The sequence below is a fragment of the Antedon mediterranea genome, chromosome 4 (genome assembly GCF_964355755.1).
Source record: "Antedon mediterranea chromosome 4, ecAntMedi1.1, whole genome shotgun sequence".
NCBI lineage: Eukaryota > Metazoa > Echinodermata > Crinoidea > Comatulida > Antedonidae > Antedon > Antedon mediterranea.
Window position 1 is genome coordinate 2829629 of NC_092673.1, and position 26845 is coordinate 2856473.

A 26845-nucleotide genomic window follows, 5' to 3' on the forward strand; every position below is an offset into this window, starting at 1 on the left:
AAAAATGTGATGTGCCCATATATGGACACGATAATGTCATATCACACCATATTTGGATATATCACTACCATATTTGGGCACATCACACTTTTGTTGTCAAACTAGTTTGATAGTGTAGACAGAGTTTAAGATTCTCAAGGTAATCTAACTTCTTTTTAAAGTTGTACAGAGTGCGACACAAGAGTTATGTCACTGACACACATACACAAATATTGGTCCTTGGTTCAACTAGATAAATCATTATGGAATTATAAATAGGATTAAAAGATTACAAATAATCTGATATAATATCGACATCATCTGCCAATGATTCTATTATTAAATGTGTTTTATTTCCGTTCCCATTAGATACGGCCACGTTCAGATTTACGTGACCACCAACATTCGAAATCGTTCCAGTTGACTGGTCACAAGCCGCGTGCCATAGATATAAAATGTAGTCGTAGTTAGCAATCACTTTAGTAACTTTTGAGCATTCGGACCTTACGTTTCGTATACGTTATTTTTGCTGCATGATCAAATTGAGAAAAATGGTGAGTATGATAAAAATTGTTTAAACATATTGAAAATTATGTGAACGAATTATGTCAATGTACAGTAAGACTTATAATTAACTAGGACTAAAATTTACGAACCTTTTTTTGCGCGACGACTAGAATATTACACATACTTCGTACTGTTCTTGCTATAATTTTAATATCGGAATATTTGAAACCTTCATTTAAAATTTTGTTTTAATAGATGTTATTGCCAATGATAGTTATTGTTCTGGTGGTGGTAGTTGACGGTGGCAGTCTAGGTAAAACGAAGGGGCCGGTGTTGAGAGGCTTAACGTCCCGTAACTATCAGAAACGATCGGTTTTGAATATGCTTAAAAGAAATGAAATAGGCCTACAGCAAAATAAACACGTTTCAAAAATTGAAGACGATGAAGATGTGTACATGTTCGTTGGTGAATGTACAATGTAAGTTACAATGAATGTCTATTATATATGAATATATTATATTCATCATCATAAAATCTTATATTATGCATGTAATTATTATACTGCATATTATACTTATTTATATAAACAAAATAAGTATCATTGTGCAATGTAATGTTCGGAAATAGTGAAAAGAATGAAATACAGTATTTTGAAAAAAAAAAAACAAAATACGGTTTGCTTTATATATTTGTTCTTCATTTAGCAACATCTTTATACAGGATTACACAATCAGGTAAAAGAAAACCTGTTTTGCATTGTGGTACAAAATGGATACAAAAAAAATCAGGGAAAAAATGTTTAGTTTATTGTGGAAAATATACATGGCTGCAGTCGCGTGCTTAAGTTAGTTTTTACCGACCGACCGACCGACATAGTGAACTAGAGTCGCGCTGCTACACAACATAGCCAGCAATAAAGGGAACACCCATATAAATTTGTCTGTTTTTTCTCAAGGATGTCTGGTTCATCTCATGGGGGTAAAACAAAACCTATATCCGTATTGAGATACAAGTGACGTCAACGTTTACGTGTGGGTGGCACTATTAATTGACATTAACAATTACAGTAATTTAACGTCAATCTTCGTTTTTTTTTATTGTTTTTTGAAAATTATTTTTTTAGAACGAAAAAGCAAACCAATCTTATATTAAAGGCCTTTGGTGGAATTCTTCGTCAAGATATTTTTCTAAATGATGATGGAGAAACTGCTGAAAAAAATGTTTTGTACCGAGATTTAAAAGACAAAGATATTAAGAAAAGATACCAAGAGATCAATCAACATGAGATACGAAGAAGTCTTCTTGTTCATAATGAGAAATCATTAATGGCATTAATTAAAAGGGCTGGACGAAGAAATCAACCAGATAAAGAGGATACATCTGGAACACAAAACAATGACATCGAGAAGAGTGCTGGGAAAACGCCTGAACGAATCGGGTATACCAGACATTGAGAGAAAGTGGAATTATTTTACGGCGAAAGTGTTGATTCCAGGATGAAAGTTTACCAGACTAAAGATAAAAAATGCAGGTAATGATCATTTTATAAACTTTTCAAACCGAGAGGCTAACCATCATTTCCTTAAAAATTGTTTACGCACTTAAGCTCTGTCTCATTATACTATCAAACTAGTTTGAAAAAAAAAGTGATTTCCCAAAATATGGTAGTGATATACACTCAATATGGTAGTGATATGACATCATCATGTCCATATATGGACACATCACATTTTTTTTGGTCAAGTTTGATAATGTAGACATGGCTTAACTCAGTTGATTATCAACTTTAAAAATCTTGTTTATTTTTTCCAGATCACATTTACAAATTGCATTAAGTCATCGAAACGAATGCTACACACCAGCATTGGTCGTGAAAGGGTGTGGTGACGGTGATTTTGGTGTCAAACTGGAATTGCAACACATTAGGTGTGGTTGCTAATCACCACTGGTGAGGCCAGGAGTCAGGCTAGGTATTACAGGAATCATATCTTCATGATATAATTGTTTATTCTTAAGCTAGTTTGATGATGTTCCTAAATATGGTAATGATATTCTTAAATATGGTAGTGATATGCTTAAATATGGTAGTGATATGGCATTATGTGCACATCACATTTTTTGTCACAAAGTTTGATAGACAGAGCTTTAGATTAATGTACAGGCCTACATTTACATATCTTTATCGATATCGTGAAGAATCATTTAATTTATATTCTTAATGAAAATATCTACAAATGCTATAAGAAGACAGAAGTGCAATAACATATTTATAAAAAACTTTATTTCAATTTCAGTATAAAAGTCGATTGTTTAAAACCCATTTAATTAATATTTAAAACAATAAAACACTACAAAATAATAGGCAAACATGTATTTAAAAATGTGTATAAAAACACCAATATATATAATCTGCATATCTGGGCTTATCTAGCACCACAATTAAATTTATGATTGAAAGTTTTCACGACTTCTGTTCTTCTGTTTCTGAAAAGATATATTTGCATTTATGAATTAAAATATGCATATTAAATTTATCATTATTTATAATTTATACTAAATGTGCGACTTTTTTTATATTAAAATTAAAATAGATTAATTTATTTAGAAAGAAAGTATACTTGTAATCAATTCATTTAAAATTAGAACACATAAATTACAGTACAGTATATGATAAAGAATTGCATACGTACATTTCATATTTATTAAATAAATAATATTTTATTATTTATAAATGTGCAATTTATTTTATATTAAAATTAAAATAGATTTATTTAGTAAGACAATATACTTACAATAAAATCATTTCAAAATAGAATGCATAAACTACAGTATAATGTTTAATAAGGAATTCCATACATGGTTCATATTTATTAAATTAATAATAAATTTGTATATTTGTAAAACATTGTGTAGTTTACCTTTGGTTGAGTTATGTTGTTTTTCATCAGTAATTTCTGTTTTTGGTTTTACATCTAAACTGAGTTTAGTTGGACTGGTGATTGAGTTATTGTTCTTCGTTGGACTGTCACCCCTGTCAATCAAGTCCCATGGGGGCGGGGCTTGGTCTTTGATACGTCGCAAGGCATATTTGAAAATACCGAACCCAGACATTCCAGTTGTAAACCAGTATTTTTCGACTTTGTATAGTCCTGTAAAAATATAAAAAAAATAAATTGTTTAGGTCACCTTCTATAAAAAAAACACAAATATATACGGAATACTAATCAAGAAGGCCCCTGGTTCGTCAGCATACGCTGTTTAGGGTCACCCTCTATAAATAAGGTAAAAAAAAAACACCATTTTTTAAATATATGGTCATTCAAAACTTGTTTCAATAATGTAATTGTAACCAAAACTGAAAACAATGAAATATCATATGCTAAAAATAAAATATTATATAAATAACACTAATAACTTGAAGAGCTTCAATAAGTATTAACCATGTCTACTAAATCGATTTGAATAAGTGTTTATTTTTTTTTTTAATGAATTTAAATTATTATATTACTTTTCCTAAGTATAGAGTAATAATGAACACATACCATCGTAGCGATAGCCATCTTCTGGTGCGAAAGGACTGTCAAGTTTGTAGCCACGGATTACGCGAACCGGTTTGCCGTTATCAACATTGCGACTTAACGCTAAGTTAACTGCAACACAATTTATGTTAATAATAATATCAACTTATAAAGGAAAAAAACAGAGTGGGGGACATGTGCAGACTTCAATTTTATGTGCAAGGTATAACCCTCTGTCTACACTATCAAATTAGTTTGACAAAAAAAGTGTGATATGCCCAATGGTAGTGATGTGCCCAAATATGGTAGTGATATGCTATCATCATGTCCATACATGGTCCACATCACATTTTGTTGTCACATAATGTTTGATAATGTAGACAGAGCTTAAGGTACACTAGTTATAAAAGGTGCAAAGTCAATAATATTGTTCAAATGAAGGGCCTACCTTTGGCTAAGGTTTGGTCTTTCGACTGTGGTGCAGTTCTCAGATTCTTTGGATTAGCTTTTGTTCCTTTCAGATCTCTTCCACCTAAAAAAAAAACAATTACTTTTTAAGCTTTGTCTACACTATCAAACAAGTTTGACGAAAAAAATCATGTGCCCAAATATGGTAGTGATATGACATATGGGCACATCACATTTTTTTGGCAAAGTTTGATAATGTAGACAGAGCTTTGCCGCCTTATTATTCTAGTAATCATTTTATACTCTTGTAGGATAACTATCCAGTGTAAATTAAACATGGTTCTCAAATTTGGGGTGGAGGGAAAGCGGTGCACATGGTGGGTTTTGTAATTCTATCAGCATCTTACCAGATCCAGTGTATGTGAAGCAGTCACCAAGATCGATGTCATCTTCATAACCCCCAGATAGCGCTAGAGAGTAGCAGCCTTCCTGTTCATTGCCATGAATACCAGCTACTGTTGGCCTATGAATGCCAGCTGCTGAGCATTCCATTCTAGACCACCACCAAGTACCAACCTCTACCCCTAAAAATTTAACAAGAATTTGTTATTTGACATACTTGATACAATATTAAGTATATAGAACAATGATGTTCAATGTACATTGTTGTTTTCAAATCTTCTGATAAACGTTAAGCACACGTATATTTTAATTCAATATTTATAGTTCATTTTATTTGTCCAAAAGGAAATTCATGTTAACATACAATTGTAAAAAAAATTAGTTGAAGGTTAGTAATACAGAAAAAGACAAAAATATTTGAAAAATATGACAGAGCTACAATAAACAATGAAATTAACTTTGTTGATTAAAAAGCTGGATTGATTCTTCCCAAGCATTGTATTATCATTAAACTACACACCTGGTATACTGCCATATGAGTTCTCTCTTGGAAGTGCTTTCTTCTTTGGCTTGTAGTCAGCATCCTCAGAGAAAGAGTCCTCCTGCAGCTCCATGCCTTCTAGTGCTTTCTAAAATATTGATTTAAATCACAATAAACATATATTAATTACTATAAAAAAAATTCTATATGCAAAAATTTTTATTATTATCGTAACACTTATTTGTGCACTTTGTATTTAACAATAAATACCTGTCCTTTGAGTCTTCGGGATCGACGGTGACCATTAGAAAAATCACTGCCATCTTCTGATTTGAACTCGACACCTTCTTCACGAATGACCACCTTTCGCGGTGTTTCTGGACGGGATTCTCGCTTTCTTTTCACAGTCTTCTTTACAACTTTAGGAAGTCTTTTAAACTACGCAGAAACAATTTTAGCATTATGACAAATTATATATTTAGTTTACTGCATCAATGGTTGCATTAAAAGGAATAGTAAGCTATACTACGGCTATGATACGGCTGGGTCTCCACAGTCCCCCTCTAAATTTCGCAAATTGTAATGCAAAAGATAAGACATCAAATTAAGAACACTTTATTTCACTACTTTAAGGAAGTCCCGCCCCCCCCCCCCCAACCCCTATTTCATAAACATGGCACTGAAATACATGAAGATAAATCTATACAAGTACAATTTATTTTTTTTTAAATTAAGAAATCAATAATAATATTTTAAATAACTTACAGGATTGAGAATGCCCAGTTCAGCAAGAACCTTCTTGTTTTCCTCAATATTTTTCAATCGAATCTTTTCATATTCTGATAATGCAGTTGGCATTTTGACTGGTTCTCTTCTTATATTATAAATGACAATATGATATCTGTTGATAATTCAAACAAATAATGTAATGTAAATTACCCTTTACAATTCTACAATAAGATGTCCAATGAAGGGGCCTCTACTGTGGCGAGGTGCTGGATACAGGTGACCTCTGGGTCTATGTACTGAGGACGTACTGCCTTTCTAAAAAGCTGTTGCAACGCGGCCTGACATACCACCACAACATGATGGATGGTTTGGGTAGGCCTCTAGCTAGGCTAGGCTAGGCCTATATGTTATATTGTCATTGATATGCTGAATTCGGTTAATTTACAAACATTGATTGCCATTTATAAATATACAACTAGGCTAGTTTATGTCAACTAAAACAATATTAACATTACATTTTACAAGAAAGACTTACGCAAATAACACGTGCTTTCTATTGTATGACAGGTGGATTTTAAATTGGATTATGAAACCCAGAAATCGCGCGAAAATGTATTTTATTCAACCAGTTTTTGCAATAACAACAAGGGTTTAAAAATATATTTCTATATTAAAAAGTTAGTTTTATTTTAGGATTTGTATCAAATAAATATATTTTAGTTGATAAACCTAAATAAGATAATAAAACGTTTTGCAATCAAATTGTATTTAAACACATTTTTTCTTAGATTAGGCTAGTATGTCTTGCCTGCTGTGTTTACTCAACCGTAACATTTACATCTAGCTAGGCTAGGGAGCTATATATCCAATACCAAATTGGCGAGTAAATCATGTTTTACTTTAAATTAAATTTATACGCTCTTCCACAAGGTCAATTGTTAGTTATACATACAGACTATATTAAAACAATGATTTTGAACACGTAGGGCATTTCTTTGAATTCTTTCCTATTGTCGTTTTGTGGTAATTTACAGCTTTTTATATGTTTAACAAACGTACATAATCAATTGCGTCTGCATCATGCTAGACTACAACTTCCGGTAGTGACGTAATCAGCATATTTTTGGTAATAAAACTTTTTCACTAAGCTAGGGAATCTTCTGATATCAATATTTATTAGACCATACTTTAGTTAGCCAATCAAAATAAACGTATAAACAATTTTGCGGCGATGTTGTTGAGGTAAAATATACTGTGTTTTACAATAACCAATTTGGTTAGAGTAAAACACAATGATAAAGAATAGGAAACATTTAATAATATGATAAATGTCATTACATAGCAATTTATCACTGTGTTTTACTATAACCAATTTGGTTAGAGTAAAACACAATGATATAGAATAGGCAACATTTAATAATATGATAAATGACATTTACATAGCAATTTAGCACTGTGTTTTACTATAAACAATTTGGTTAAAGTAAAGCAGAATGATAAAGAATAGGAATTTAATAATATGATATATGACATTTACATAGCAATTTAGCACTGTGTTTTACTATAACCAATTTGGTTAGAGTAAAACACAATGATAAAGTATAGGAAACATTTAATAATATGATATATGACATTCACATAGCAATTTAGCACTGTGTTTTACTATAACCAATTTGGTTAAAGTAAAACACAATGATAAAGAATAGGAAACACTTAATAATATGATAAATGACATTTACATAGCAATTTAGCACTGTGTTTTACTATAACCAATTCGGTTAAAGTAAAGCAGAATGATAAAGAATAGGAATTTAATAATATGATATATGACATTTACATAGCAATTTAGCACTGTGTTTTAATATAACCAATTTGTTTAGAGTAAAACACAATGATAAAGAATAGGAAACGTTTAATAATAATGATTATTTACATAGCAATTTAGCACTGTGTTTTACTATAACCAATTTGGTTATAGTAAAACACAATGATAAAGAATAGGAAACATTTAATAATATGATGTATGACATTCACATAGCAATTTAGCACTGTGTTTTACTATAACCAATTTGGTTAGAGTAAAACACAATGATAAAGAATAGGAAACATTTAATAGCATGATAAATGACATTTACATAGCAATTTAGCACAATGTTTTACTATAACCAATTTGGTTATAGTAAAACACAATGATATAGAATAGGAAACATTTAATAATATGATAAATGACATTTACATAGCAATTTATCACTGTGTTTTACTATAACCAATTTGGTTATGGTAAAGCACAATGATATAGAATAGGAAACATTTAATAATATGATAAATGACATTTACATAGCAATTTATCACTGTGTTTTACTATAACCAATTTGGTTATGGTAAAGCACAATGATATAGAATAGGAAACATTTAATAATAATTATTATTTACATAGCAATTTAGCACCATGTTTTACTATAACCAATTTGGTTATGGTAAAGCACAATGATATAGAAGAGGAAACATTTAATAATATGATAAATGTCATTACATAGCATGCAATTTAGCACTGTGTTTTACTATAACCAATTTGGTTAGAGTAAAACACAATGACAAAGAATAGGAAACATTTAATAATAATGATTATTTACATAGCTAGCAATTTAGCACAATGTTTTACTATAACCAATTTGGTTATGGTAAAGCACAATGATATAGAATAGGAAACATTTAATAATATGATAAATGTCATTACATAGCAATTTAGCACTGTGTTTTAATATAACCAATTTGGTTAGAGTAAAACACAATGATAAAGAATAGGAAACATTTAATAACATGATAAATGACATTCACATAGAAATTTAGCACTGTGTTTTACTATAACCAATTTGATTAGAGTAAAGCACAATGATAAAGAATAGGAAACATTTAATAATAGATAAATGACATTTACATAGTAATTTATCACTGTGTTTTACTATAACCAATTTGGTTAGAGTAAAACATTTTAACTATGATAAATGATATTTAGCACTGTGCTGGATACAGTAAAACACAAATAAAGAATAGGAAACATATAATAATATGATACATTTACATCCAAATTTAGTATTGTGTTTTACTATAGCCAATTTGGTTACAGTAAAACACAATGATAATGAAATATTTATTATATGATATTATTTACATAGCAAAATATTATATTAAACATATCTTATTATCTAAACGTTATGAAAAGAATAGGATACATATAATGTAATAATATAATAAATAAAAGTTACATAGTTTATCATCTTGTTTTACAGAACCAATTTGGTGACACAGTTAAACACAGTGATAAAGAATAGATACTGTTTTAGGTTATATAACCCTAACCCTAGTTTGAAGCGACATAATAAATTCATCGCGAAAAAGTACGTATCGTATTTAGAAACTTTTGAAATTTGTTAGATATGTTTAATAGGTTCTTACGTCTATAAAACAAACAAAAAATATAAATTTCACAAAAAATTCGTGATTTTAATAATTTGCATTTCTAAAAATGTACACTTATGAAATACCATACATTTTCCAACACATTTTTACTTCATTGATGATTCCCAGAAATCAAAATAAAACAAATTATGATATTTCTTTTACATTATAGATGTAAGAACCTATATTGAACATGTACCAAATTTCAAACGTTTTTTAAGACGATACGTATTTTTATCGATGAATTAAGTATGTGATCGCTTCAAACTAGGGTTAGGGTTAAATAACCTAACAGTTCCATTCTTTAACACTGTGTTTAACTTTTAACCAAATTGGTTTTAGTACAACACAATGATAAACTATGTACATTTTATTTTTCATATTACATTATAGGATACATATAATGTAATAATAATAAATACAAGTTACATAGTTTATCATCTTGTTTTACAGAACCAATTTGGTTACACAGTTAAACACAGTGATAAAGAATAGACACTGTTTAGGTTATATAACTCTAACCCTAGTTTGAAGCGATCACATACTTAATTCATCGCGAAAAAATACGTATCGTATTCAGAAACATTTGAAATTTGGTAAATATGTTCAATAGGTTCTTACGTCTATAAAACAAACAAAAAAATAAAAGTTTCAAGACAAATTCGTGATTTTAATAATTTGCATTTCAAAACATTTACACTTATGAAAGACAATACATTTCCAACACATTTTTACTTCATTGATGATTCTCAGAAATCAAAATAAAACTATTAGGATATTTTCTTTTGCATTATAGATGTAAGAACCTATATTGAACATATCTACCAAATATCAAACGTTTTTCAAGACGATACGTATTTTTAGCGATGAATATTAAATATGTGATTGCTTCAAACTAGGGTTAGGGTTAAATAAACTAAAACAGTTCTATTCTTTATCACTCACTGTGTTTAACTTTTAACCAAAATGGTTATAGTAAAACACAATGATAAACTTATATGTAAATTTTATTTTTCATAACATAAAATGTTTGATATTCTTTATAATATTTAATATTATATTTTAGGCCTACTATTAATGACGTATAAATGCACACTACATCTGAAATAACTTTCTACTTCATTGGCGATTCTTACCAAAAAAAAAGAACTAATTTTGTTATGTATATAGAGCAACCTATTATAACATGTCTTGTATGATTTTTATCTCGTTTCAATGACATTTTATACTACAATTCAAATGAAAAAGCATCACAAAAAAATACGTCTGGTATTCAAAAAGTTTCTAAACTCGGTACACAGAAAAAAGGAAATGTTGAAAATGTATGGTCTTTCATAAGTGTGAATTTTTAGAAATGCAAATAATGGAAATCATCGATTTGTCTTGAAATTTATAATTTTTTTTGTCTTATTGAACATATCTATACAAAATGTCAAACGTTTCTGAATACGATACGTTTTTTTTCTCGATGAATTTATAATGTCGCTTCAAACTAGAGGGTAGGGTAGTAACCTAACAAGTATCTATTCTGTATCACTATGTTTAACTGTGTAACCATATTGGTTCTAATAAAAAACAATGATAAACTATGTAAATTGTATGTTTCATATATTACATCTTTGCCAAAAAAAATTATTGGGAATGTCAAATTTCTTTTTCATGACATATATCTACAAATTTCAGAAGCTTTTGAGTACGAGTATTTTACGCGATGTTTTTTTATCCTCATTTTAATATTTTGGTCAGGTCTGATTTTGGTAATGTAATTCACATGCATAAAGTTTTGTATCCAAAAATTGTTTATTCTTGGGTAGAAATGAGGAAATAAATAGTATTCCTGTATAATATAATAATCAATAATAAAGTATAAAAAAAAGTGTTGTGTAAACGAACGTTTTTTACGCTTCGAATTTTCTGTTACATTATGTTTGAATTGAAGCTACAGATATTGAATCATGGACCTATAAATTAGTAATTTATAGGTCCATGATTGAACATATCGTCACTCACCACACATTTTTTGTTTTGTATTTCGAAAGTATTTATTCTAAAGAACAATTGATGCAAACATCAACTGCGTATCTTATTTCATTAATTAATTATATTAATTATACTTTGGCGATTATTCGTCACACGAAGAGTCGAATATCGATTCGTCTCGTCATGGGAAGAAAACGTGCATTGCGCACACTGTTTACGCGCCTCAACAATAAACGGCGAATATGCGATTCGTCACTTATGGAACGCCGTTTTACACAAGTTTTTGGCGATGATAAAAATTGCGTCGATGATGAAATTTCGTCGATGAAAATTGCATCGACGCAATGTAGATTGCGTCGATGCAATGTAGATTGCGTCGACGCAATTTACATTGCGTCGATGAAAATTGCATCGATGAAAATTGCGTCGATGAAAATTGCGTCGATGAAAACTGCATCGATGAAAATTGCGTCGATGAAAACTGCATCGATGAAAATTGATGTGATGAATTTAATTGATTATGAAAATTCCAAATGGTTTTAATTCAATCAATGATGAAAATGACTACTAGTAAAGTAAATGATGATGTTAATAATGATGTTAATAATGTTATTATGTTGCTAAAAATTGACGGTTTCTGAATATTTTGATATGATAAACATGTTTACCGCTTGCGCTTGCGCGCGTTATAGACAAGCGCACAGTGAGCGCGCACTAAAACAATGTTGAAATATATGCACTGATTAACATTTTAGTGATTTATTGTCAACACATTTTAGCAATGGATCCATTATTGTCCTTTCGGACACATTATATCTTCTAGCTAATTGCTTCCGTTAATCCACCAGTTCAGTACATAAAATTCAGATGTCCAGCATCCATGACATCATATTTAAATCATACCGGCAGGGAGATTGCAAATTTCATCGATGAAAACTGCATCGATGAACATTTTTTTTTTTTCATCGATGCAGTTTTCATCGATGCAGTTTTCATCGACGCAATTTTCATCGACGCAATTTTCATCACATTAACGCAATTTTCATTACATCGACGCAATTTTCATCGACGCAATGTTCATCACATCATTACATCAATAATATATTCATCGACGCAATTTTCATCACATCGACGCAATTTTCATTGCATCATCGACGCGATTTTATCATCGCCTAAACTGGCATTCCATACTAATTGCGTGTGATCTGATTGGTGTATTATAAATAAATTCATCGCGATGAATTTTTCAGTAGATGTAATGAGACAGTTCAGTAGATGTAATGACAGTTAATTTAATTGTTCTGCTCTTTTTGTACAAATCTATACTACTTTATATTATGGATTTTGTAGTACTGTTAAAATTATTAAATCTCTGGAAGTGTGTTTTACGAGTTACGGAGTATGTCCGCAAATTTATGCGTTTACGGTTTTAAAATGTGAGTTTTAAATAGCGAACATGATCTTGTTAGATGCACTACGCACGCAGTATTCCAAAATGTCTTACTAATTGGGAGAAAATCATATTGTATCATATCATATTATATCCATTCTTTAAATTCATATTCTTTATCCAAAACTAAATTGGTATAGTAAAACACAGTGCTAGCAATTTATCATATTATTAAATGTTTCATATTCTTTATCATTGTGTTTTACTCTAATCAAATTGGTATAGTAAAACACAGTGCTAAATTGCTATGTGAATGTCATTTATCATATTTTTAAATGTTTCCTATTCTTTATCATTGTGTTTAACTCTAACCAAATTGGTTATAATAAAACACAGTGCTAAATTGCTATGTAAATGTTATATATCATTTTATTAAATTCCTATTCTTTATCATTGTGTTTTACTCTAACCAAATTGGTTATAGTAAAACACAGTGATAAATTGCTATGTAAATGTAATTTATCATATTATTAAATGTTTCCTATTCTTTATCATTGTGTTTTACTCTAACCAAATTGGTTATAGTAAAACACAGTGATAAATTGCTATGTAAATGTAATTTATCATGTTATTAAATGTTTCCTATTCTTTATCGTTGAGTTTTACTCTAATCAAATTGGTTATAGTAAAACACAGTGCTAAATTGCTATGTAAATGTTATATATCATATTATTAAATGTTTCCTATTCTTTATCATTGTGTTTTACTCTAATCTGATTGGTTATAGTAAAACACAGTGCTAAATTGCTATGTGAATGTCATTTATCATGTTATTAAATGTTTCCTATTCTTTATCATTGTGCTTTACTCTAACCAAATTGGTTATAGTAAAACACAGTGCTAAATTGCTATGTAAATGTCATTTATCATGTTATTAAATGTTTCTTATTCTTTATCATTGTGTTTTACTCTAACCAAATTGGTTATAGTAAAACACAGTGATAAATTGCTATGTAAATGTAATTTATCATATTATTAAATGTTTCCTATTCTTTATCATTGTGTTTTACTCTAACCAAATTGGTTATAGTAAAACACAGTGATAAATTGCTATGTAAATGTAATTTATCATGTTATTAAATGTTTCCTATTCTAATTGCTATGTGAATGTCATTTATCATGTTATTAAATGTTTCCTATTCTTTATCATTGTGCTTTACTCTAACCAAATTGGTTATAGTAAAACACAGTGCTAAATTGCTAAATGTCATTTATCATGTTATTAAATGTTTCTTATTCTTTATCATTGTGTTTTACTCTAACCAAATTGGTTATAGTAAAACACAGTGCTAAATTGCTATGTAAATGTAATTTATCATATTATTAAATGTTTCCTATTCTTTATCATTGTGTTTTACTCTAACCAAATTGGTTATAATTTATTTAATTTCATTTCAAAAGACATTTACCTAAATTGCTATTTAAATGTCATTTATCAAATTATTAAATGTTTCCTATTATTTATCTGGTTATATAGTAAAACACTGTGCTAAATTGCTATTGTATTAAGGACGAGTTCCGAGAAGATGTATTCAAAGCTACAACCAATCAGAACAGTGTTAATCAATATAGTCCATGGCTACAGCCAATCATAAACGTCCAAATCGCAATAACCCCTAGGCTAATAGAAATTATTGGTCCGAGTAGCCTTTTCAACCAGACGTTGCGAGGTTTAAAAAGTAAAACATGATTTACTCGCCAGTTTGGTATAGTTTATATACCTGGGCTAGGCACGTGTTTCACCATCATCAATAGCGTATCAAAACAAAGTTAATATTTGTTGTAAACAAGGTTATTTAACTTTGTAGGTATGTTTTTATCACTAGTACCATCTCAGATAACATGTCTTAGATCTTATAAATCGCTAGCTAACCTCTCAAGAGCTGGAAAAAGGCACATTTACTCAAGGCCAACTTCCACCTACTCTACCCCGAACGAAGAACCGAAGACAAGTTACGATGCGATCGTTATTGGCGGTGGACATAACGGTCTGGTATCGGTAAGTCAAGGTCTAGGCCTAGACAGGTAAACAATTGTTTGAGTGAAATAAGGCCATTTCTTGAATCATCATATTATTTGATGACAAGTTAAAGTTTAGGTTATTGGAATTTGCAATATAACATTGAATTATAATTAATTAAATGTCAAAAATATTTATTATTATTTTTTATTATTTTACCCAACAACAGGCTGCATATTTACAGAAAGCTGGTTTGAATACTGTAGTACTTGAGAAAAGGCATGTGATTGGTGGAGCTTCCGTCACTGAAGAACTAATTCCAGGTGAAATTCCGCAATGCATGCGTGAATACGTACGAACAGAGTTTCCACTATGTATGGATACTAGTTTTCGTGTTATTTTATGTTCAAATTGCGTAGCGCAAGTTCAAATTGCACAATTTAAAGATCTTTGAGCAATTTCAAATTGCGCATAACACATGTAAGGTAAAATCTAACTGTCTCTTCATTTTTACTGACTTTCAAGAGTGTGACAGCATGGAGCTCTAATTCTATAGCTCCATGGTGACGACAGTATAATCTGGTCTGAAAAAATACTTAAATACTTTAAAATAGTAAATGTATTTTATTTAACTTTTTTAAGGATTCAAATTTTCTCGATGCTCATATGTCCTAAGCCTGTTAAGACCAGATATTTATGACGATCTAGAATTGAAGGTTAGTGTCAAATTAGTGAAATTAAGTAATGAAAATATTTGTTTAATTTGTATTTTTTAAGTTGTTTTTTACATAAATTTTAAATGAAGTATCTTTCCATTCAGTTTCATTTTAACTAACAAAATAAAATACATTACAAACAATTCTATACCAAGTATTTAAAATTCTATGTTTTTTTTATTCAGAGACATGGATTGAAAATTCACTTCCGTGAATACAACGCTTTCACACCTATTCTTGAAGATCCTGTCGTTGGAGGTCATCCAAGGTCATTGCTTCTGGGTTCACATGATGATGAAAATTATAAACAAATTGCTCAGTTTTCAAAAAAAGATGCTAAGGTTAGAACATATGACAAATATTTGATAATGATAAGATTAAACGAGAACTTGCTACTGTAAAGGCCAATTTACAGTAATGGTAAGTGGAAAACCATGTAGCTTGTCCCACATAGAATCTATCTATCCTAAGTGGAAACCGGCCATCCATTCTGCGTTGTGTGTAAATGGTCATAAGAAATGACATATGTTCTATATTGTTATTACCATTAACGCTTGTCTATGGAAATTGGCCTTATAAGCAGTAAATTATATATTAAATATATTTGTGTTGTTCAAAAGTACAGTACAATAATGTATCACTTTTCTTCCCAGAATTATCCAATTTATGAACATCAGCTTCTGAATATGGCCAAAGCGCTTGGACCTCTACTGGACAATTCTCCAATAAATCTTGGAAACATGACAGGTTCCCTATTACAGAAGTTGGAGGAGGTGCACTCGCTAAAGGCCCTACTCTCCACAGGTAATATTTAAAGTATATTTTATAATCTGTATTTTTGTAATTATTGTTCATGATTCCTCATCTTGAAGAAATAATGTCTTCCTTATAGATATATTGGATTTTTTTGTTGAATATGCCATTTTAAAATACATCTTTATGTTTCATTACTAATCTTGGGATATTCTGAAGTTGATGCCATAAATATTATTATATTTATATATATATATAATTATATTTTTTATGTTAAAGGGCAAGGGATTGGATCGGATCTGCCAGCTTTCTATGAACTGCTCACTGCACCAGCTATAAAGGTATAGGATGTAAATACAGTTTAATAGTGCTATTAGGCTGTGATGAGAGATTCATTAAACGTTTAAATATAAACATTGTCTGTTACTGTATACAGTTTTTGCTTTTATTTATTATATAACTTTACGTTATTAGTTATAGTTTATGTACAGTATTGAAATCATCTTCCCATACAGGTTCTTGAAAAGTGGTTTGAATCGGAGCCTTTGAAAGCAACATTGGCAACTGATGCAGTAATTGGAGCCATGTTGAGTCCAAGCACGCCAGGCAGTGGGTATGTTTTAGCAGGCTTGAATGAGTATTCGAATCTTCTGACCTCAGGAGCAGTTGTGTAATGCATGGGGCAAAGGCCCCTGGCTTAGCACTCCTAAGAGGACCTCCAATGCTGGGTAGTTGTATTTGGGTTCCTATTGCACTGGAACCTCCAATGCTGGGTAGTTGGATTGGGGCTGCTCATGCCTGGGACTCCAACATGCACTGGGATCTTTAACGCTGGTTAGTTGCATTGGAGCTGCACTTGGCCCCTTAAGCTCTGGAGCATCTGGGTTTAGCCAGTGAGTGCTCATAGCAGTACTGCTTAGGAGAACTATGAATATTATTGTATCATCATTTTACTAACATTTCAGTTCAAGCAACAATTAACTCTTGTGCTCTTTTGTTAACAGCATACAAATAATGAATTTGTATGAGTTGAGTAAAGAGAATATTATGAGTTAAAAAATTCACTGTTTTTTTTAGTCAGGCTTTTAAAGAATGAAATATTCTCTCCATTCAACAAATACAAAATGTTCATTATTTATTTATATTTATTACTAAAGTAAACTTTTATTCAATAAATCTGCTTCTTCCGTCTTCAATATTGAAGGCTATATAATATAACATTTAATTGCACTTTCAATTTATTAATAAACCATGCTTATATCATCATACTAATGGTATTGTTTTTTTAGCTATGTTTTGCTACATCATGTCATGGGTGAATTAGAGGGTAAAATAGGAGCATGGGGGTATGTTGAAGGGGGAAATGGTGCGCTTTCTGAGTGCATTGGTAAATCTGCTAAAGAACACGGTGCCACTATTTTAACAGAAAAGGTGAGAACATTGCAGAAAATGCTAAAACATAGTAGTGGTACATTACATTCTGTATACTGTACAATCAAGCAAAAAAAAGTTTAATTAGCAGAAATTGTAATAATTAAATTATTTATGTTATCATCATTGTACTATTTATTGTACTATTTACTATAAATCACCAAGTTTTTATCCCTTAATTGTGTATGCACTATGAATTATTTTTCTAGTCTAATCTGTAGTATCATTTTGAGTTTTACAATTCTTTTTCATAATTGATTTAAATCTCTATTCCACTAAGTAATCTTTAACATTTTTAGCCAGTGTCTTCAATAATGTTAAATGCTGATAACAAAGCATGTGGCGTTGTCTTAGAGGATGGTACAGAGATCCACAGTCACATTATACTATCAAACGCTACACCACATGTGACGTACAAACAGCTTGTGCCAGAGGGATCCCTTCCCAGTGACTTTGTTGAAGAAGTCAATAAAATTGATTATACTTCACCAGTTACAAAGATAAATGGTGAGAAATATGTTACTTCTTAAAGCTCTGTCTATACTGTCAAACAAAAAAGTGTGATGTGCCCAAATATGGTAGTGATATGCCCAAATATAGTAGTGATATGACATCATCATGTTCATATATGGGCAAATCACATTATTTTGTCACATAAAGTTTGATAGTGTAGACAGTGCTTTATGTAATTTATTTTATCATAGTTCACATTTGATATATTTTGTTTACCTTGTTTTTGAAGCAATAACATGTAAAAAGTGTTCCCCGAATTGGTGGTGGTCACAGTGCTAAAACATGCAAAACATCAACTTTCCCAATACCGGACACCTTTGAGCTAATATGCATGGTTTTCCTTAAAGTCTGGTATTCGGAATGTGTTTTTAATGGTAAAAGGGAATTTAATACCTTTTGGTCCTTAAGAGAAGTCTGGTATTGGGAGAGTTTCCGGTTTTCAGAGACTCCGGTATTGGGAGAGATGACTGTATTATTAGTGTTCTCTTAATAGGATTGTCATCTGTGTTGAAGTGTCTCAAATGAGGAGTTCTACTATATAGTTTTAATTAGACAATGCCTTTTTATTGTTTCTTTTTGCCAGTGAAACCATAGGAAATGCCGTTTGTATATGTATTTTAGTTAAATGATGATTTTACATTTCAGTGGCTGTTGATCGCATACCTAATTTTCTTGCAATGCCTACACCAAAGAACAAACCAGGCCCACACCATGGTTGTACAATTCATCTTAACTCAGAGACTTGTCCAATGATAGAGGATGCATACAAGGTGGCTATGGAGGGCAAACTCCCTGAAAAGTAAGTATCATGTGCCCTTTTAAAAAAAATAAGTATGTTACCACAACAACACCCGTCCCCACAGTGCCATAACACCACACCACACCCCCCACCTCTTGTGAAACATGTCATCAATCTATTTTTTTCCAAAAACATTTTTTTTTCAAATTTTAGGCCAATGATAGAGATGTGTATACCATCGTCCTTGGATCCTACCATTTCACCAGAGGGTCGTCATGTAATCTCGTTGTTCACTCAATACACACCATATCATTTCAAAGATGGGCGTGATTGGGATGGAGATATGATGGATAAATACAGAGACATAGGTAACTAATTTAATCACTTTGTTTGTTTCAATTAATACATTTTCTGTCTTGTTTGACATTTTTTAGTGGTCTAAGTACAAATATAGGTGTTTATAATGAGTGTTTTACCTTGTTTGTAATTCCAGTATTTGATGGCATTGAGAATTATGCCCCTGGGTTCAAAGACAGCGTAATTGGTGCTGATGTTCTTCCGCCTCCTGAACTAGAAAGAATATTTGGACTAACAGGAGGGGTAAGTAATTGGTTTATGCAAGGCAAACTAACAACAGGACACTGGGCTCGCCTTGCCAAGATAGGAACTCGTAACAGTCCTTTGATCTTATGTCTGGCTGCAACAAATACCAACAGTACTGTACTATGTACATATTCTCTCTGATGCTCTGTGTCTGTTAAGAGGAGTGGAACTGATCGTGTTGCAGCCACAGATAAACACTTTGATCTCCTGAGCTCAGCATCCTGTTGTTAGATTGACTTGGTTTATGTAATAAAAATAACTATGTAATAATATAATTGATTTTTAGATAACTACAGTATTCGTTTATTAATTTTTCCATTAATACAATTCAATTCCTGTTGTATCCTAAATAATTTAAATAATTTTCTAAATCCGATATTTTTCTTTTATAGAATATTTTCCATGGTGCTATGTCTCTAGACCAGTTATACTTTGCTAGACCGGTTTCATCTAGAACTGGATACCGGTCTCCACTAAGCGGTCTTTATCTCTGTGGTAGTGGTGCCCATCCAGGTAATGAAGCCCTCAACATGTTATTGGCATTATCACGAGTGGAGTTGTGGCTTGGTGGTTATGATGCTGGGCTAGCAATTCAACGGTCCTGGGTTTAAGTTCTGTCATATGTCAGGACATTTTTCTAATGACAAATCACAACTCCACTCCCAAAGGCTTGTAATAAGACTTTGTTTATGTAGAGCATCTTGTGTATATGTTGTCTTGTGAATGGGATTGCCACCTTTAAGAAGGATAGTGAATGAATTTGCTTATGGTTATCCTTGACAATGTGCCTAAATATATAAAAACATAACAAACAAAAACAAAACAAACATCAATTACTTTAAGTCATGGAAAATATGGCTTTCATTATAAAGTCATGGAAAGAAAGAAAATATATTTTTATTTTTATTTATTTATTTATTCGGTATATAAAAATATATTACAAAACGTCAGTCAAGGACTGAAATGAATTGTATTACAAATAACTAAAAATTAGTTAAAATTGCTATAAAAATAGAAACATCTTATTAAAATTAGATATCGTACCATAAAATTATAAAACATACATGAATAAAAAACCTTAAAACATTCACTTATTACTTATATAAGATGACGCCATTTTTACAGTTATTTTGCATTAATATCTGTCATGTGAAACTGATCAAAAGTCATGTGGTTTTTGCTGTACATTTTATGGAAAGTCATGGAAACTCTGTATGAACCCTGTTGTAATGAATACAGAATTTTTCTTTTCTCAGGTGGTGGTGTGATGGGAGCACCTGGACGAAATGCTGCAAGTGTTGCCATTAAAGATCTGAAGCAGAAACGAAAACGGATAAAGATTATTAAGTGATTGATTCAACGTGTAATTTAATGGCTATAATAGTTATAAACAAATCTTGTTATATATAATTACAAAACAGGTGTATTAATAGACAGAAGTGGAGTTGACAGGTCGCAGTTCCTCGGAGATGGGTTCAGCTACAAAACATTTTTTTTTAAATGCATAATATATATATATGGTAGTGGTCTAATTTTATGCAGGAGTGATATTGTTTTTAGCATAGTAGTGTCCATAAGCGCTAACTGTATACAGTCAGTAGCCACCATTTGTGATCTAGTATCATGGTTACAAGGACCAGTAACAGGTACACATCCAAATATTTAAAATGTACATGACACAATCTATGCAGTGTAATGCAGTGTAATAATAATAATAATAAATAACATTTATAAAGCGCAAGAGACAAAGGTTTCAAAGCGCTGTGTTTTCCAAGATCTGTACAAGTAATAGCGTGTGATTATGCTTCTCTGAAGAGATGAGTTTTGAGTTTAGTTTTAAATGTGATTACAGATTTTGATGAGCGTATTTCGAGGGGTAGAGTGTTCCAGAGTTTAGGGGCTGCTACGGCGAAAGCACGATCACCGTAAAACCGAGTGTAGTGTGTAATGTTATGACCAGTGTAGTAAAATGTGAATTTAATGTCTTGAAAACAGATTCTTAAAATATTTATAGCCCATTTATTATCAACCATGTTTGAAAAGCAGTTATTTTCTGTCAAGTCAACGTTGTAAGTAAATATTTATACTGTAATATGTACATAATATTTTAGATAGACAGGGTTAGATGTGAATATAGTGTGAGTACTGTGAAACACATACTGTACATAGTAATACATTCGTAAATAAATTAATGTATGTATTTTTAATACTCTTGTTGCATAGTGTTATTGATTATTATTGGCATGGATTATTGATTATTGGTATGGATAATTGATTTGTGTTTCGTAGTCACCAACGTCATCATTCATCCACAGAAAGTTGATGTAGTTTCACACCAAAATGTCACTCTCTTTATTACCAAAAAGCTATAGGCCTTAAGAACAGTTTATTTGAACCTGTGATACACTTTTGTACCTGAAGTGAAAGGTCACACATAACCTCAAAGCAAATACACGTTATTATAACATTCACAATAGGCCTACTGTAATTGACAGTGTCAATTTTTATAATCACTTATCAAGGTTTTGACAAACTTTGCATTTGTACAGCGCATGTTCACCCGTACTGTAGGCTTACTTATTACGTCATATCTTGGTCAAGTACCCCTTGATATATTACCTGAACTAGGTAAGGCGGCGTTTGATGTTTTCCGAATTAATTTACCAACCCGGTGCACAAACTAGCGAAAGTCAAATCGGCGCAGGGACGTTTAACCGACACATCGTAACTAACAGTAGTTATGAACAATTAACCATAAGTTATTCAATTATATTATCAAAGTTCGTATACTTTTGGAACCATGCGATGTACGACAACTTCATCTACAAGAGGGCTCTTTAAAATGATGGTGATTTCTGTAGCATTGCTGTATGCTAATTCAGGTAAATAATTGTCTTCAACTAACATGAGTTATTACGTTAAATCAGGGACGAGTTAAACTCCTCTCCTCCCTGGTTACATCGTTCTTTATTAGGTTATATGCATGATATGCATATAACCTCTTGATTCTGTCAAAATCTTTATTTATTTATTTATTTATTTATTTATTCTTTCCTTAGCACTATTTTGTCCGTGCATTATCTTGGCATCAGTTTAATCTAGCTAAGTCAAGTTTTCAGAGTATATTCCTTATGGCCAGGAATCGATGTGGTTATATTTTCACGATGCGTAATCAAAAATTACGCGGTCTACGCGCGATTTTACGAAATCACGTTTGTAATCATATCTTCACAAGCATGAATCACAATTAAACAAAATTTGGTACTCATAAATTTCAGGTCATATTTCATCATATGGCAATACAATTACGTGCGTAGCGCATATAACGCTTGCGTACGCGCGCTTAAAATGTTCAAAATTGTCAAAATTTATTTTCGATGAAATTAGAGTACGTTTCAGGCAATTTTAAGCGTTTAAAAAATTGCCATGAGTGCGCAAATTTTTGCACGCGCACTGCGCGTTAAACGTTAATGCGCACTCTTTTTGCCCGATTTCTGTTTTACAATCTTTCTTTAATAATATCATCATATTTGATTCAGGTTTCAACTCGGAATTGCGTTATACGAGCACGTCAAAAGTGATTGGCTACGCACGTATAAGTTAACAAAATGGTGAAAATATGCTAAATTTTTAAATTAATATATATTGTCAGAATGCAGGGGAACACCTATTTTTTATTTCATTTTCTTGAAGTGTATGTATCATATGTATGATTTATTATCAAATTAAGAGAACCAAAGTTGATTAAGTCATCATTAATTGCATATTAAATTTAAAAAAAATAATTTCGACAATCAAACAAATTATGACATTTTCTTAGGCCAAAATAACAAACTTAACATTAACTTTCTTCCTTCAAAAGTTCATATATTAAAGTTAAAAGTATGTAGTTTGACAGTGCATCATTTGTTTACATTTTAAAGATGTCATCATAGTAAAAAATTATAATTCATTTCGGTATGTAATAATCTATTTGCATCAAAGTGGTTACTGCATAGTAAATACACGGAGGAATCTTTCTACAAATTTTAGTCAGTTGTGTATGGCTCGGTGGTCTGTGCTCGTGTCTATGGCATTCAAGGTACCGAGATCGAGTCTCACCTTGGGAAACGAAATAAGATTTTTTTTTTATTATCCGTATTGTTTGTTCAAATTTATTTCTTAGTGTATAGATTATACACATGATTTATAATGAAATCTAGATAAAAATTAACTTATGTCTTTATTATTATGTAACAACAAATGTGGTTTATGACATTATACGCATATGGATCTTTGATCGGATTGTGATACCGGCTATGGTGTTCGCGTTAGCAAGGTACTAGGTCCTATCATATATTATAAATAATTAAAGATTCTGAGAAAATCAATCAATCAATATATCTTTTAAAAATCAATTATCTTTATTTAAATCAATGCATATAACCTATAATTCGTCATAGTGACGAATTAAATCTAGTTCATATTCTTGTCATATTACATTCATATATTATTTTGTTTATTTCTTATTTACTATAATCATTACCAATGTAAACAGTTGCAGCAATCAAATTTGGAGACTTTACTAAAATGTGTTTCTGAGTTAACTGTTCATAACAGATTGATAATAAATGATTATCTCTCTCACAAGCCTATAAGACCTATAAAGTCTATTTGAACGTTTACAAGTGAGTTTTAAGAAGACTTAAGCTCTGTGTACACTATCAAACTAGTTTGACAAAAAAAGTGTGATGTGCCCAAATATGGTAGTGATATCATCATTTCCATATATGGGCACATCACATTTTTCTTTGTCAAATAAAGTTTGATAGTGTACACAGAGCTTTAGATTGCCTTGGCAGATGTACGGGCGCTTGAGAGGAAACAAAGGTTTCTTTCAAAAGTTTTTGAAGTGGATAACATAAATAAGTCCATCTCGGAACTAAGCTTCAGACGTGAACACGAGGCGAACTATAATGATACTGACAAGTAGGAGCAGGGCCATAAAAACATTTATAAATCAGGGTTGATGATTGTATCTCATCGAAACAAGAATGATTTAAATAATGTATTTTGTTTTGTTAATTTAGCTCCACTGGTACAAGAAGGTGATAATTGTCCATATCGATCTAAAGAATACCGTGTTTTCGGAATGGAGGGGAATTACTGTACTGACAAGCCTGCGTGTGTAGATGATCTGGATTGCGAACATCTCAACCAAACATGCCAATGCTCTAACATATGTGGACGTTCTTGTCAAAAACCAAAAGTTGTACCTGGTAACTATCAATTCCTTTATTTATTCTTGTTATAATAGTGTAATGTTTTTAAAATAATTTAACAGAAAAGATTAATCAAACGAAACCGCAAAGTACTCATTGGTGCTATCTCTCTCTACCGAAGCGAACAGTGTTTCCTATTATTGCATTATTATTAATATTATTATATACTTTATTCAGAAAACAATAAATAAATGTCACAACTTATGGACAATGCTTAATACAGACTGTTAACAACTTAAAATACATAAAAAGATGAAAAAAAAAGAAATACAATGAGATCAGGCATCAAGCAGGCGGATTAAATAGTTAATAATAATTTGATTAAATAGGGGATTGTGGTGTTGCTAAAGATGTAATCTAGATGGTAATTGTGATATTTGCTTCCTATTACTACGGTTAATAACATCAAAATGTTTTATCATCGAACATTAGGTTGAATGTTCGTTTTGAAATTTATATTCACTGGGGATATACTTATTTAATTTTTAGATATGCTGTTAAATAACAGATTCATTATCTGCTTTCTTTCAGAGTTTAGACCAGGAATATGTCCGTATGTACTTGAAATACAGACATCGTGTGAAAATGAATGCGAGGAAGACAAACATTGTCTAGATAAATCCAGTAGGTGCTGCCAAACAACGTGTGGAAAAAAGTGCACGGCCATCAACGCATCTGCTGCAGCACCAACTACCAATTATGTCACTAATGTAACGTCATTAACGAACACGTCATTACCCTCCTCGGAGGAATTGACGTCACCCAGAGTAGCAATATCGGCCAAAATGATGTCACCATCTGTTACACATGACGATTGTTATGTTCGTGAAGAAGATAAATACAAGAAGTTTTTTGGAGTATGGACGTACTTATGCAATAATAGAAGATATTGTAGAACTAACCAGGACTGTACTGAAAGTGAGGAATGCACGTGTCACTCAAATTGTGGCAAAGTATGCAAAATCAAACCTACGCCCACAGGTAAACATCATGTGACAAGTCTCGCAAAGCGCGAACATTTCTAGTAAACACACTTTCTAAAGATGTATTGTCCCCCTGAAAAACAATTTGTTGTTGGTATGCCATTTTAATGTCACATAATAGTTATCCACTTTGACCAAAAATTGGAAAGAAACAAATGTATTTACCTAAAAAAATTTTAAGCAAAAAATAGGAAACCGGACCAGCCAATGAGTTTTTGATTGAATTTAACCATTTATTTTGTCATTTTATAAGTGAAAACATTTATTTTTTCCATTTTTTTCTACAAAAGTGATTAACTTTATTAAACTACAAAATAATGTCTGATTTTATCTGGATATTGAAGTGTTTCTTCGAAATACCAGACTAAACATTTTGGCAAATTTAGGCCTAGGCCCAATACAGGTCAATTTAGCAATTGAAGTGACGGTACCTATCTTTTGTATGTTAACAGTGAAAATCATTAGGTAGATTTTGCCATGCACTCACAGAAATTTACGGCGACGGCTGTACGGCGAGCGCGCGCGCGGTGATATCGTGAATCTCGCGATTGTTCTGAAATCATATGTACATCCCTAATACGTTGTTAAAATATGGTTCTATGAAATAGTTCTCCTTTAGAAGCAGTATTATTTACACAAACATGCTATATTAAAATTCTAAATATAATGTACATAATTTGCTTTTTAGCGTTCGTACCGATGTGTGTTGTTGATGCTATTCCAAAACAAAGTCAATCGACAAACCAGCAACATGCAGCCAACAATTCAAATTTAAAACCAGTCTTGATTCAAAATATGGCCAACCATATTGCGCATATAGCAGCCATAGAAAGAGGTAGGTCTAATAAAGGTAATATATTGTAAACATGGATTTGCGGCACGAGTAAAACCAACATTTTAAAAAATGGACTTAATTTTATGAAAAATAAATTGCAAGCTAAACGCAAACTGTACTAGATATGATCTTTAATA

At 31.2% G+C, this 26845-nt stretch overlaps 3 protein-coding genes across 3 annotated transcripts; 2 read left to right on the plus strand and 1 right to left on the minus strand.

The window, feature by feature from the left end:
- The first annotated feature begins 480 nt into the window (after window positions 1–480).
- On the plus strand, window positions 481–2386 carry LOC140047881 (uncharacterized). Its single transcript, XM_072092907.1, has 4 exons — window positions 481–533; window positions 742–965; window positions 1611–2018; window positions 2300–2386. The coding sequence occupies exons 1-3, from the start codon at window positions 513–515 to the stop codon at window positions 1939–1941; spliced, it is 576 nt and encodes a 191-aa protein (XP_071949008.1). The 5' UTR covers window positions 481–512; the 3' UTR covers window positions 1942–2018; window positions 2300–2386.
- Window positions 2387–2779: 393 nt separating this feature from the next.
- Window positions 2780–6602, minus strand: LOC140047880 (uncharacterized). Its single transcript, XM_072092906.1, has 9 exons — window positions 6561–6602; window positions 6062–6197; window positions 5567–5734; window positions 5336–5444; window positions 4821–4997; window positions 4454–4537; window positions 4030–4137; window positions 3406–3636; window positions 2780–2971 (listed from the first exon to the last, which is right to left on the minus strand). Exons 2-9 carry the CDS (start codon window positions 6152–6154, stop codon window positions 2949–2951), a joined length of 993 nt encoding a protein of 330 aa, XP_071949007.1. The 5' UTR covers window positions 6155–6197; window positions 6561–6602; the 3' UTR covers window positions 2780–2948.
- Window positions 6603–14649: 8047 nt separating this feature from the next.
- Window positions 14650–21788, plus strand: LOC140047882 (pyridine nucleotide-disulfide oxidoreductase domain-containing protein 2-like). The gene is made up of 14 exons (XM_072092908.1): window positions 14650–14913; window positions 15104–15197; window positions 15517–15590; window positions 15776–15931; window positions 16244–16394; window positions 16623–16684; window positions 16859–16956; window positions 17633–17774; window positions 18074–18281; window positions 18933–19086; window positions 19240–19394; window positions 19520–19626; window positions 20022–20142; window positions 20886–21788. Exons 1-14 carry the CDS (start codon window positions 14725–14727, stop codon window positions 20978–20980), a joined length of 1806 nt encoding a protein of 601 aa, XP_071949009.1. The 5' UTR covers window positions 14650–14724; the 3' UTR covers window positions 20981–21788.
- Window positions 21789–26845: the final 5057 nt, after the last annotated feature.